This window comes from Pyrus communis, chromosome 11, assembly GCF_041283825.1.
Source record: "Pyrus communis isolate YQ-2024b chromosome 11, ASM4128382v1, whole genome shotgun sequence".
Lineage (NCBI taxonomy): Eukaryota > Viridiplantae > Streptophyta > Magnoliopsida > Rosales > Rosaceae > Pyrus > Pyrus communis.
The window spans coordinates 5,583,540-5,597,675 of NC_142575.1; the positions used below are offsets into that span (position 1 = coordinate 5,583,540).

The window sequence follows — 14,136 nt, forward strand, 5'->3', positions numbered from 1 at the left end:
CGAGTAACCAGTCCTAATGATAATATATTATCATGTAAAAGAAAACTTACAAATTTAGAATTGGTGCCTGAATCTTCACATTAGTTTACAATTTGTCCTTGAAATTATCAAAATTTGCACCACTATGCCTGTCATAAACTTTTGTCAAAAATTTAGTTAGTTTGATGATGTAGTAAATATGTGCGTCACACATTTCGAATTCTAAATATTTGTTAAACAACCAAATATAAACTATGATGAAAGTTTGGGACCAAATCTAAACTTGGATGAAGAATTGAAGAGTAATCATGAATCCCATTATGATATCAGATTGTTGTTGTGGTAGTGCCGATATGAAGTCATTGGACCCAATCGGGGCATGCACAACTCATGCACAAAATCCATGCGCAAGAGAGAAAATTTGAAGCGCACACAATATCCTTTTAAAATGTTTTGAAAAAAAGTAGACACAGTTAAATTTATCTAATATCTTCATCAAGTCCTCGAAAAACATCAAACGTTTATGATGTGGGATGAAAATGAATCTTTGACTTGTTTGTAAACAAGATTATGATACAGTATCAGTGTGAGGGTAGTATTGGAAAGTATGTTAGGTTTATTAAAATAGATTTTGATTTAAAAAAATAGATGTACAATCTTTAAGAATGTAGGGTGCCGTCAACAAAAATGAGGTCCCGCATCCGATTTCTATCCAGTAATTAAGATGAATTTAGTATGAATTATTTTATCTTCTATTAAAAAATTGAATTTGGACCAAAAATGAACTTGTGTAAGGACCAATTCTAATTTTTTTATTTTTTTTTGTATATTATTTTTAAAGAAAAAAGTTAATATGACCCCAAACAAGTTACTGAGAATATTAGATTACTTGCATGATTTTTTTTTTTTTTATATCTTGGCCTCATATTTTTCTGAAGTTAAATTTTCTTGCTGATATCATTAGTTGCTTTGGTCACCTCATTTGCGATGCTATATTTGGATAGGTCTTTATTAACTATTACTAGAAATGTTTTTTTCTTCGATTGTTCTAGATGCAGTTGTCACTGAAGGTTTTTCTTATTGAATAAATTTAGGAACGATGTTATTCATATATTTATTTTTAAATCTAACATCTTATTTTTATTTTTCGCGCACCAATTTTATTTTCGGTCTTCTAAATGTATGTGTAAAATCTATCTTGAAGTTATATTTACATTTTAAAAAAGGGACTCAAGCAACACTTGTTTTATAAGCACCGTCTTCTTGCTCTGCGCTTCCGTTCGCACTTTAGCAATAGCATCTCTCTTGTGCCCAGCGACTCTTTGCGTTTCTCGACCAATCCCCGCCAACTGTAATCCCACTCGATTTCTGCCCTTACTTTCCCTTCACGCACAACATTTCGTTCATGAAAACCCTAAGATTTATTCTATTTTTTTCAATTTTCCTAATTTTTTTTTTACAGGTTTAAGCTGGGCTAGGGTTTTAAGGTCTCGAATCGAATTGGTAGACATTAGAGAAACTCCCAGGTACCGGAATTCCTTTCTTTACAATGTTTGGCTGCTGAGAAAGTTTGGGAATTGGAAATTTATAAACGAAAGTTTAAAACTTTTTGTATAATTGTTGAATTTAATCTGTTTGGACTTGTGAAAGTTGAAACCGCACTGATCTGAATCTGAAAACGAACAAAAACTCGAATTTTGATTATTTTCAGACTGCCTTCTTCGTTCGCGTCGAAAGGTTTGGGATTCTCGTTGATTTTTGTTTAATGCGATTTTCTAATTATTACCAAATGCTAATAGAGTGATGGGTACATTTTGTATTTGCATTTATGCCTCCCTGTTTTATGCGATTGGTCATTTTTTCGGTCATAGGATTTGTTGTATGATTTTGAAGTTAGTAAGTCATGAATGGTAATGGAAAAATGATTGTTTCTTTATCTTCACTAAGGGCTCACCATTTTTGTGCTCATCTGGGTTTATAGCGTTGATGCACTAGGACTTGAAGCTGAATTGCTAGAGCGGCATGGGATTTGATAATGAGTGCATATTGAATATCCAGTCTCTTGCTGGAGAGTACTTTTGTCCGGTTTGTCGTCTGCTTGTTTACCCAAATGAAGCGCTACAGTCGCAATGTACTCATCTCTACTGCAAGCCCTGTTTGACATACGTTGTAAGCACCACCCAGGCTTGCCCATATGACGGCTACTTAGTTACAGAAGCAGATGCCAAGGTCCTTCCTTATACAACCTTGGTTGTAGCAAAATCTTTAATCTTCTTCTTTGTCTGTTTATTGATAAACCTTGACACAATCAATGCAGCCACTTACTGAGTCAAATAAGGCCCTCGCTGAAACCATTGGAAAAATACTAGTTCATTGCCTTTTCCAAAGGAGTGGATGCACATGGCAGGGACCGTTATCCGAGTGCACACCTCATTGTTCTGGATGTGCCTTTGGAAATTCTCCTGTAGTATGCAACAGGTGTGGAGTCCAAATTGTACATCGTCAAGTGCAGGAACATGGGCAAACTTGCTCTGTAAGTATTTTCATTTGTTTTTTTTTTTTTTTTTTCAACCGTTTGGAATTGAGACTTATTTAATTTTTATGGTTATCTTTCAATTACAGGGTGTGCAGCCAGCGCAGCAGGCACAGAGTGCTCTAAACACTTCAGCTTCTGGCACATCAGCAGCTACTGCTGATCAAACCCAGGCCGCGATTCAAACAGGAATAACTACATCTCAGGCCTTGGTTTCTCAAACTACAACTGCACCTGGATCTGATCCAACTCAGGAAGAAAACTCAAGTTCTCAATCTCAAGCGGCTGTGCCGTCTGCTGACCAATGGTACCAACAGCAGCAACAATATCTACAGTACTACCAGCAGTATCCTGGATATGACCCATATCAACAGCAATATCAGAACTACTATCCATATCAACAGCCAGCAGTTCCACAATCACTGCAGGCTCAGCCGCCATATGGGACTGTTCAGAATCAACCTCGGACATACTTGCAACCCCAGCCCCAAACTCAACTTTCGCTACAGCCTCAAATTTCTCAAGCTCAAGTTCAACCAACACCCCAAATTCAACCTCCAAATGTCCAGGCTCCTATTGCGGCTCAAACTCAAAATCAGGTACAAGCCAACCAACAGCAGCAAGTCCACCGTACAGTGCAGACATACCCAGCAGGTCATGGGCAGCAACAGCCATATTACCAAGCTCCGCCCCATTCACAACCTCATCCTCAACAGGTGCAAGTGCCTCCGTATCAGCAGCCCCAAATTCAGCAACATACCCAGGCCCAGCTCCACCCACAGCACCATTCCCATTCTCAGTCTCAACCTCAGCCACAGGCACAGGCTCAACACCAACCCCAACTTCACCCTTCTCAGCCCATGAATGCTGCTGTCCAGCCTCAGGCACATCCATCATCCCATGCTGTGTCTGGAAATAACTCATATCCCCCACCTCACCTTTACCAACCAGTGCAGTCAGGAGCCCCACAACAACACACCATGCACGTGCAATCTCAAGGCATGCCTCACTCTCAGTTACAGACTCATGTTCAAGTACAGGGTCAGTTCCCTCAACAACTACCACTTGTGCGGCCACCCTCGTCTCTTACAACAATTCCAAACCAGCAGCAGCCAGCTTTGTTGCCTTCACCTGGTCAAGTCCAAAACATCAAACCTGCACAACAGCAGCCAGTTCCCTCTTATGCTCAGCAACCTGGAAATTTGGTCTACCAGCGCCCGCTTATGCAGGCAATTCAACAACCGATGCTTCAGCAATATTTCCATCATCAGCCATATGTACAGCAGCAACCATCTACACAGTTACGTCCCCAAGGCCAATCTCATTCATTCCCTCAACATAATCATGCCTCTACGCAGTCTCAGCAGAACATTGCATTGTCTCAAGGCATTCAACATACTCAGTCTAATCTTGTAGGAAGGCCTATGATGCCAAGTCATGCAGTACAACCTCAGCCCTACACACAAACTGCTGGCCAAGTGAGGCCAGTGCATCCTTCTGTAAACCATCCATCTACAGATCAGAATAATATGGTCAGAACAAACAACCCAGTGCAATCTGGAGCAAACTCAAGGCCAACTATGTCTGAAAGGCAAACTGAGAAAGAATCTGAGTCATCAAATCGGAAGGTTGCAAATGGCGACAAACTTAAATCTGTCAAATCCGAGATGGGTATGAAGTCCGCTGATGATGAGCATAAACCTAGTGGTGAAGATAAACCTAATCATGGGGATACATCTTCTAAGGATATTCCAGAATCTAGGGGCTTGCTGGGGGCAGATCCAGATTTCCATGCACTTGAAAATGGAGAGTTTGTAGGTAACCCAACATTGAAGGAAGAGGGTGGAGATAGTACTATGGAGCACTCAAGTAACGGTAAGTTGGGTGAAGCTGTAGCTGAGGGTGCAAAAGAAATCTTATCAGAAGAAGCTCAACTTCGTGAAGAACAGGGTCGAAGGTTGCAGAAGGATGAGGGTTTGCAAGCTGTATCTACTTCAGCTCCAACTGGTCAGGTACAAGCTGGTGGCTCTGCACAACCCTCACATCCTGTACCAATACATCATGGACCTACTATACTCCCCCAAAGGCCTGGTGCACCCCCTCCAGGACCTCCACATCATACACAGGGGCCTGGGCACCCCTGGACTCATTTAAGACCTCAGGGACCTGCACATGTACCCGGACAACCTTTTCATCCATCCGAGCATTTGCGGCCACCCGGTGCCAACCAAGGTTTTGGACCATCCTCTGGAAGCGGGGGAGGTCAGTATGGTCCTCAAGGTGTACTACCTCCTTCCCAAACAGGGGCTCCCAGGATGCAAGGTGAACCTGTTGGAGGCCCTCCATTTGGTGGAATGATGGCAAGAGCAGCACCATATGGCCCTGACGGTCCTAGGAGTCACCAGCGGCCTGCCTTTCAAATTGATCAGGGAGCAATTGGACAGCCATCTGGAATCCCCCCAAATATGTTGAGAATGAATGGAACTCCAGGCCTTGACCCCTCATCAACTCATGGGTTGAGGGATGAAAGGTTCAAGGCTTTTCCGGACGAGCGATTGAATCCCTTCCCAGTAGATCCAACTTTTTGTGGTGTTGACCGGGTAGAGTATGAAGATGATCTCAAGCGATTCCCTAGGCCTTCGTATCTGGATTCTGACCCCGTTTCAAAATTTGGGAATTATTCATCAAGGCCCTTTGATAGGGGACCTCATGGGCCCAAGTATGATATTGGTCAGAATACAGATCCTGCTGCTGGAGATATTGGGAGAATGGAGCCTTCACGCAGTCATCCAGATTTTGTTGGACGACGCCTTATGGATGGTTTGGCTCCCCAAAGCCCAGTTAGAGATTACCCTGGCATCCCATCTCATGGGTTTAGAGGCTTTGGCCCTGATGATTTTGATAGAAGGGAATTTCATCGGTTTGGTGATCCACATGGAAATTCATTCCGTGAGGGTAGGCTTTCTAATTTTCCTGGTCATTTTCGTCGGGGTGAGTTTGAGGGCCCTAGTAATATGCAAACTGTTGATGGGCACCTTGGTCATCTTCGGAGGGGAGATCATTTGGGTCCTCAGAACTTGCATAGTCATTTGCATTTGCGAGAACCTATGGGTTTTGGTGATCGTCATTCACGCCTAGGAGATATGACTGGGCCTGGGAACTTTGAATCATTTCGAGGCAACAGGCCAAGTCATCCACGTCTTGGTGAACCTGGATTTAGGAGCAGCTTTTCACTTCAAAGATTTCCAACTGATGGAGCTTACACAGTTAAGTATTACTTCAAGTATCTGTATGTGTTAAGTGATGCTCTTCTGTTCTCATTGTTACTACAACTTCCATTGTGATATTTTATTGTATTTGATTTATGGTCCAATTTTTCGATGCTGTTTATATCTTCAGGGAGATCTAGAGTCTTTTGATCAATCAAGGAAAAGGAAACCAGCTAGTATGGGATGGTGCCGGATATGTAAAGTTGATTGTGAAACAGTTGAAGGCTTGGACTTGCATTCACAAACAAGGGAACACCAGAAGATGGCGATGGAAATGGTGCGAAGCATCAAGCAGAATGCCAAAAAGCAGAAACTGTAAGTTCTTTGAGCACATCATAGTTACTTATTGGCTTTTGATAAAAGAAAAAAAGTTACTGATTCGCTTCATATTTGATTTTAATTATAACATTATCATTATTTTCAATCTTTTCTAAGAAGTCTGATGCTTCATTTTTTTCTTTTTGTTCATTTTGTAGAACCTCTGGTGATCAGTCCTTGGTAGAGGCTGCAAATAAGTCAAAAAGTCCGACTTTGAAGGCCGAGGAGAAAAGCATTGATGGATGATCGTGTGCTGCAATGTGGATCTCTTTGATTGCATTTCACCTGGGGACCAATTGTTTCTTTGGTATTATTGCGTTAGCAATATAGGTGATGCACCCTTCCATGCCTCTTTTTTCTAGATTTGGGGTGGTTTATGCTAGTTTTGTCATTTCAGGTTGCTGCCATGTTAATGGAGATGGTATTTGGAACTGGAGTTCAATGGCAGTTAAGTTTGTTGTTTTTGACTCTCAAGTTTTCTACTTTCACTCGGATTGTTTTTTGTTGACCTTGTCATTGTCAATCCAAAAGTGGTATATTGCTATCACTTCCCTTTGCATTTGGTACTATTGAGATGGCATTGGTTTATAGCATATGCGTATGTATGCTTGACTCTCTTACTCTTATATATTAAGTTTATTCAACTGGACCGGCAATGTATTAAGTTTAGTTTTACTGCTCTCAGATATGTACTTATGGTTATAAAGGGTATCATTGTTAAATAGCTCTCAAAAGGTCGAAACAAGGACATTACCTTGAACATTGAAGCTAATTTAAACTAGGCATTTTTCTTTATGCTCTAGGTAACTTTGTGAATTTTACATTATTGTCAATCATTTCATTTCGGTTTCTACAAGAATATCTGTTTTAAATGTAAGGAGACTTGCGCTCTCTGACCTGCTTCATCATTTCTATTATAGGCAACTTTTAGTATAGTATATATTGTGTAATCAACCTGATCCTTGGTCTTCAATCTAGTAGAGATTGGACCGACCACATTAAGCAGATTAGTTATCACTAACATTTCGTCATAATTTTACCCAATAAGTTGGAAGTGTTAAAGTAGTTTTTGCTAAAAGATGATGATTTCTGTAAAGCAAATGAACTTAGGGTGAAATAAGTGTCTATCTCTATTCTGTAGTACCACAGTAGGCTTCAAGACTAAATATTTAAAGTGTATAGGCTTATAGAAGGCAATGACTGGAGTACCTTTTACTATTTAGATTATACAGGATTTTGCACGCTGATTTCTAAGAAAAAGTGATAGAAGCCATGATAAATCATATATCCTAGTCTTTTCTTTTTTATAGTAGTTAGCAGAGACGGCCTCGTGATATTGCTTGTTGGACTATTATTTACTGTTTTGGTGGCTTGTGAATCGACATTTATTTGAAGGATATTTTGTTTAGCTGATAAACTGTAGTGACAAGTATTTGGAATATCGTGAACCTAATTGAAGAATCTGGTCTGCATAATTCATCTGTATATTATTCTGCAGCTTGGTCTTGTGCTAGTTGGTGTAGGACAGAAGCGGAAGCTACTGTCCATTTGCTGTAGCACAGCAAAACACACTAGGGAATAGAGAAGAATATTGATCACTAAACAACATCAAAACAACAGAGAAAACAATGAGATCCTTAAAAAGATGGAAAGATTGCTGTCTAATTTTCGGAATAACAGACCAGCATGAAAAGTCTCGGTAAGGGTAGATATATTAGGGTTAAATACATCTTCCTAGCCTTGATTACTTCACTATTCAATTAGGCCTCCGAAACTTACTTACAAACTCACAAAACTAGCGCCCGACTTTATATAAAAGACAAATTAAAAAGACTAGGAGTAGAAGCACTACTATCATCTAGAAATCAACATAAGACATAAAGATAAAACAAGTCAAATAAAAGGTAAAGTGAATACCTAAACCAAGTTGGCTAGCCTTTTAATCTTGGAAAGCCTTATAGATCTTATCTTATTAGTTTTATGTTTGGGGAAAGGCTTACAATTTCATAAGTTCAGTTTTTATCGTTATTGTTATTTGTTTTACTACTGACTTGACTATTTATTCTTAACACTGTCATGTAATTTTTAGCGTGAAAGGTCAATTTTGTTGTTGATTTTTCTTTTTGGTGGAATTTCTCTTTTTCTATACTAGATCTTTTCAATTCGACCCGTCTTTTTTTGGCGAAGAAGACTCCATAAGGGCTGAAAGTTTAGCGGAAAAAGGTTTACTCTGTCATCTGTTTTTGAGGTGGTAAGGTTGTGTTCAATGTACAGATTTTATTTAGTTGGCAAAATTTGCTTCTCAGCATTGATTTTATAACCTGCTGATATGTTGGGATTCATCTGTTTCTACATATTTACGAAGAGTATATTTTCATCTTTCGAAGCAGCAGGATAAATCTTAGGAAACCTTAGGAGACTGGTAAAATCTGATTACCTTCTATACACTAGGCATATATTTAGATCCTAACTTTAAAGGGCCACAGGCTTACATTTAAAGATGTCTACTTGGATTGTTAGGGTTAAGGGATCATGACTCATCTATTATTTTGCATCAGGACAGTTTGATGGATAGTTTTCTTTGTATTACGATCCCTCCTGAAATATTTTTCAAATATAAAAGTTCAGTAGCTTCCCCCAAATTAGTGAATTAGGCAGGATCCTTTTGTACAGAATAACAAATATATAGAATAACAAAGCAAAGAGCGAGTCAGGATAGTTTTCTTTATATTACCATCAACCCTGCCATTGGCGGGCAGCACCCCAAGCACACCACATTCTTAATGCTTGTCTTATACGTTCACTAACAATAAATTTTATTTTGTTTGTTGCCGACTTTTGAATGAATTTTGCAATTATTGTCCCCTTGGGGTATGGCAAACACTTCCTATCAATTTTCCATGCGTATAATTTTAGGTTCATGTTGAAGTTTTGAGGCAGCCTTGCCGGTTGAACTCGAATATTTTTGTTTTTATTTTTTATTTTGGTAGCAATATTGTTGTCTATTTTAATACCTGTATAAGTCTCTCTCGCTCTCTCTCGCTCTTTCACACAAACACAAAACTTAGACAATACATCTTTTCACTCTCACCTACCACTTTAATTTTCTTGTTTTCCATCAAAGTTTGGGAGGTTTAGGAAGGGAAGAAATGGCATGTTTTGTCCTTCTCTTTCCTACTTTCGATTGTGAATGCAGTACACCAAATCTTAGTTTTGTTCAACAGTATTACCATGATTTCTAGGAGTAACTTTAGGCACGATTCAAACCCCGAATTCTTTATATTATTGCACGTAATAATATCTACCTAATGCTAAACCTTCCCTTGTATAATCCAGAATATAGCAACTTAAATACTAAAACACAACTTCGGAAATCGCTTAGAAAATTTATCCTTCCTTTTAACAACTGTTCTTGCTCTAGATGCTTTAGCCTGTACATGAACATAAGCACCGAAATGTTTGAATTTGATTGATTCTGTCAGCTGTGTTTGAAGTATAATCGCCGTTGAACTAATACTTGTCTCGGAAATGCACTTCTTTGCTTAAAAATCTATGACGGGGCCGTACAGGAACAAGAATAACACCCTGATGTGGTCATAGTAGGCTTACAAAGGAACAAGAATAACATAAAAGAATAATACGAACAATGGCGGAAAACCTGGTTATTTTGTTCGATAATTCCTAACGAGCTTAAATGTTTGATAAAGATTGCAGTGTGGTGCAGGGATTATAGCATGATTGCAGAGTCAATGTAGGATGCTTGCTTACTGTTTTGTTCTAGTGCTGGCTTATTCTCAAAGCGTGTTTGTGTGGAAGCGGTAGATCTGACGGTTATTTGGGCGATGGAGACTCCTTACCTTACAAACTTCAATGCCTTTGAAGGCATTTTGCTTGATCTGCGTTTTGTTTTGCAGTGATGGGTATATGGTATGGTTGTAAGCTTTAATTGTTTGATTTTCTCAGACATTCTTGGGCATGCTATATTAATATTTTGTTTTAAATGCACTTCTATTTACTTCTTTGCTTATCCTTTTAAGACTGACTGAAGATTATTAAACCAGAACATCACGTGATGTTGAGCCTATTTTCTATTTTATGCAAGTTAATCTCGTCGTCTGAGATATTTTAGGTGTAAAGTAATCTTCTTCATTGTAATTAAACTCAAAATTGTTGGCATCCTGTGAAAGACCTTTTAAACTTAAGCCATTGAAGTTAGGTAATTGATGAATGACCGTTGCGTGATGTGTCGGAGTAATCTAAGTCTGAGTTCAAAAAATTCTCCGATATAATAAAAAAAATTTAAACTTGAGATTCCACAAAAGGTTTTTGGTTCACCTTGCAACGGATGTTCCAAATTCGGTTTCGCATTCCACAATATGTGTACAATGTCGAGGTCTTGAGTTCAAATTTCTTATTCGCTCAAAATATCTTCATCAAACCTGAAAGAGAATAAAAAATTAGTTTTCTTCCGAAATCAGTGGTTAAAAAGTCGGGGTCAAGATTCGACCACACGCAATGCCAGACCCCGCGCGTTGTACCAGATCACGAATAACCTTTTTTCCAGAGGAGCTCGAGGGTCTACAGCCTTTTATTAACTTCACGAACCACATCACATGACATCGAACCACCACCAGACCGTCCAGGGTCAATTCCGTCATTTCATAATTCCGGATCCATAAACCAGTGGGCCATACCGTATCCAGCTGTATCCGTAATTCTAAATTCAAAATCTTCGTTTTAGGCTCTAAAATTTAAACAGTTTTTACACCCATCAAATTACGCGGCGCCCATCCAGCCGTTGATTCTCCCGATCCCGGTTAATTTAAACGGCCAGTGAAAATCTCAAAAATATAAAATATAAAAAAAATTAGCAAAGAGCCGTTATAGCGTACACCTCACTCCGCTCTATATATCCTCCCTCTCAATCACTCGCTCCCTCATTCTCCGCCGCTGCGCCTTTCTCTCTCTAAAACTTCCTCTCTCTTTCTCTCTCTCTAGATCTGCCGATCTGCTCTGCCGTGAACCCTAGAACCGAAAATGCGTGAGATCCTTCACATCCAGGGAGGCCAATGCGGCAACCAGATCGGTGCTAAGTTCTGGGAGGTGGTGTGCGCGGAGCACGGCATCGACTCCACCGGCCGCTACCACGGCGACTCCGAGCTCCAGCTTGAGCGGGTTAATGTCTACTACAACGAGGCCAGCGGCGGCCGGTATGTTCCTCGCGCCGTGCTCATGGATCTGGAGCCTGGAACCATGGACAGCATCAGATCTGGGCCGTACGGCCAGATCTTCCGCCCTGACAACTTCGTTTTCGGTCAATCGGGTGCTGGGAACAACTGGGCCAAGGGTCATTACACCGAGGGCGCAGAGTTGATCGATTCTGTTCTCGATGTGGTTCGTAAGGAGGCGGAGAATTGCGACTGCTTGCAAGGTATGTGTAAACTCTGAAATGATTAAACCCTAACTGTAATTTGTGAGATTTAGAGATTGGAGGTTTCATTTCTGTGTTGGTTAAGCCCTAATTTACTGAATTGAAGAAAACCTAATTGTATTTTGTGAGGGTGAGATTGGGGGTTTTCATTTGTGGGTCGATGGTCGATTAAACCCTAATTTTGATTTGTTTGGTGTTGCAGGGTTTCAGGTGTGCCATTCGTTGGGTGGTGGTACTGGATCTGGGATGGGAACGCTTCTGATCTCGAAGATCAGGGAGGAGTACCCAGATCGGATGATGATGACTTTCTCTGTGTTCCCATCTCCCAAGGTCTCAGATACTGTTGTGGAGCCTTACAATGCTACTCTTTCGGTCCATCAGCTTGTGGAGAATGCTGATGAGTGCATGGTTCTTGACAATGAAGCCCTCTACGATATTTGCTTCCGCACACTTAAGCTCACCACACCCAGCTGTAAGTTGGCTCAGATCTATCTTCTTAGTTGTTTGGTTGAGAATCAATTTTCTGCAAGTGTTTGTATGCTTATGCATCTTGATTTGCTCTAGAAATTTGACTATGGTTATTGTTCTCTGTTGAATGATTGATTGTTGCATGATTTGAATGTCCAATCGTGTTTTGCTTTTGAGTTTGTGCACTATGTGATATATTTGGTTTCATATTTATTGTTGAGTAATGCGTCCTCATCCATTTCTTAAGAAAAATGAGTTTTGGTGATGAATGAATCTGTCTAAATTTTGTGAAAGTAAAGTGAGGTGTGATTTGGTTTTGAAGTGAAAATGAGGTTTCATGCTTTCAAAGCTTGAATTTGATTTCGAGGGAAAATGCGATTTGGTGAGCACTATTGAATGTTCACTGCTTCTTTCATTGTTTATTGTTGGGTTCTGAAAGCATGATTTGTTGTTTATGTGCGAAGCATATAGTACTATATTTGAACTATTTACGCATTGATCATTGATGTGTACTTCCTGAAAAGATTATGAAAGCTGATTTCTGTTTTCATCTTTGATGTTTGCAGTTGGTGATTTGAATCATTTGATCTCTGCAACAATGTCTGGAGTTACCTGCTGCCTGAGGTTTCCTGGACAGCTCAACTCTGATCTGCGCAAGCTTGCTGTTAACCTGATTCCCTTCCCCCGTCTCCACTTTTTCATGGTGGGCTTTGCTCCTCTTACTTCACGTGGCTCTCAGCAGTACCGGGCCCTGACTGTTCCAGAGCTCACACAGCAAATGTGGGACTCCAAGAACATGATGTGTGCTGCTGATCCCCGACATGGACGTTACCTAACAGCATCAGCCATGTTCCGTGGTAAGATGAGCACCAAGGAAGTGGATGACCAGATGATGAATGTGCAGAACAAGAACTCTTCCTACTTTGTTGAGTGGATCCCCAACAATGTCAAGTCAACTGTCTGTGACATCCCACCAACCGGTCTTAAGATGGCATCAACCTTCATCGGGAACTCAACATCCATCCAGGAGATGTTTAGGAGAGTGAGTGAGCAGTTCACTGCCATGTTCAGGAGGAAGGCTTTCTTGCATTGGTACACTGGTGAAGGCATGGACGAGATGGAGTTCACTGAAGCTGAGAGCAACATGAATGATCTCGTGTCTGAGTACCAGCAGTACCAAGATGCAACGGCCGATGAGGAGGAATACGAGGATGAGCAGCAAGAGTACGAGGAGGAAATGTAATATCTATCGTCAAAGCAATAGCGCTTCTTTTAATATCGACTTTCCAGTTTAGTGCGTTTGTGTAGCATGTGAATGAATGAATTTCCGGTTGAGAGAGAGATGATGGACAAGTTTTAATATCAACTTCCAGTTGCTGCTTTGTGCTGTAACTTCGCTTATTTTCGACATTATGGATTTGCGGTAGTGATGATATATTTGCCTTCAAGCATTTGATCTTTCTCTGTCTCTCTCTATCTTCGGTGGTAATAGTAGCATCAAACTTCCGGTTATTGTATTGAACTGCACCTAGGAACGGGGGTTTTGGCATACCATCGACGACAATCGGGGATATACCCCTCACTTTGACTATATGGATACTACTTGTAGCATTCAGAAGCTTAATCTTTATGGGGCTATATCCATCTCCAGAACAGAGGAGGGAGTTTTATTCTTTACAACCCAAAGACGCTCCTAGGCACGAGCCGGAACTACCTAAAGCGATCTTAGAGGTGATTTCGAGAATCAATCAATCGACAAATCCGTAGCCCAGCTGCTGAGTGCCGAAGCTGTATGGATTAATTTCAAGATATAAGGCTTTCCTATTAGAATTTTTAACGGGTTCAGTAAAATGCCCATAGCGACACTCCCCACGAGAGTTTGAGTGCTGTTTAAGATGGGTTGCTCAAATAAAAAACGAATATGTAAGTACCCAACGATTCAAAGTGAACTTCGATGGGAGTTTCTGATATATCTCCAGCTGCACGATGTTGGAAATGGTTCAAAATTCGAATCCACCCTCCGCCGTCGAAGACATCCAAGCGTTACTGAACGCATATCCATGGCCTCTCTTTCTCGTTTAATCAAATCTATCATCTCTACTGTCCGTTCAACTTCTTTCTCCCTTCTCAAAGTATCC

At 40.4% G+C, this 14,136-nt stretch overlaps 2 protein-coding genes across 6 annotated transcripts; both read left to right on the forward strand.

The window, feature by feature from the left end:
* The first annotated feature begins 1,020 nt into the window (after positions 1 to 1,020).
* Positions 1,021 to 10,104, forward strand: LOC137742253 (uncharacterized). 5 transcript variants are annotated; one of them, XR_015953451.1, is made up of 10 exons: positions 1,021 to 1,330; positions 1,442 to 1,505; positions 1,961 to 2,208; positions 2,297 to 2,512; positions 2,602 to 5,778; positions 5,912 to 6,096; positions 6,258 to 6,406; positions 6,497 to 6,546; positions 8,252 to 8,350; positions 9,814 to 10,104. XR_015953451.1 is itself a non-coding variant. In XM_068482071.2 (7 exons), exons 3-7 carry the CDS (start codon positions 2,002 to 2,004, stop codon positions 6,343 to 6,345), a joined length of 3,873 nt encoding a protein of 1,290 aa, XP_068338172.2. In that variant the 5' UTR covers positions 1,021 to 1,330; positions 1,442 to 1,505; positions 1,961 to 2,001; the 3' UTR covers positions 6,346 to 10,104. The 5 variants fall into 5 exon arrangements, 1 of the variants encoding a protein (XP_068338172.2); XR_015953450.1 differs by having other exon boundaries at positions 6,258 to 6,429; positions 8,252 to 10,104; XR_011069376.2 differs by having other exon boundaries at positions 8,252 to 10,104.
* A 610-nt stretch (positions 10,105 to 10,714) lies between these two features.
* LOC137742107 (tubulin beta-2 chain-like) lies at positions 10,715 to 13,456 on the forward strand. The gene is made up of 3 exons (XM_068481858.2): positions 10,715 to 11,530; positions 11,733 to 12,002; positions 12,565 to 13,456. The coding sequence occupies exons 1-3, from the start codon at positions 11,137 to 11,139 to the stop codon at positions 13,239 to 13,241; spliced, it is 1,341 nt and encodes a 446-aa protein (XP_068337959.1). The 5' UTR covers positions 10,715 to 11,136; the 3' UTR covers positions 13,242 to 13,456.
* The last annotated feature ends 680 nt before the right edge of the window (positions 13,457 to 14,136 follow it).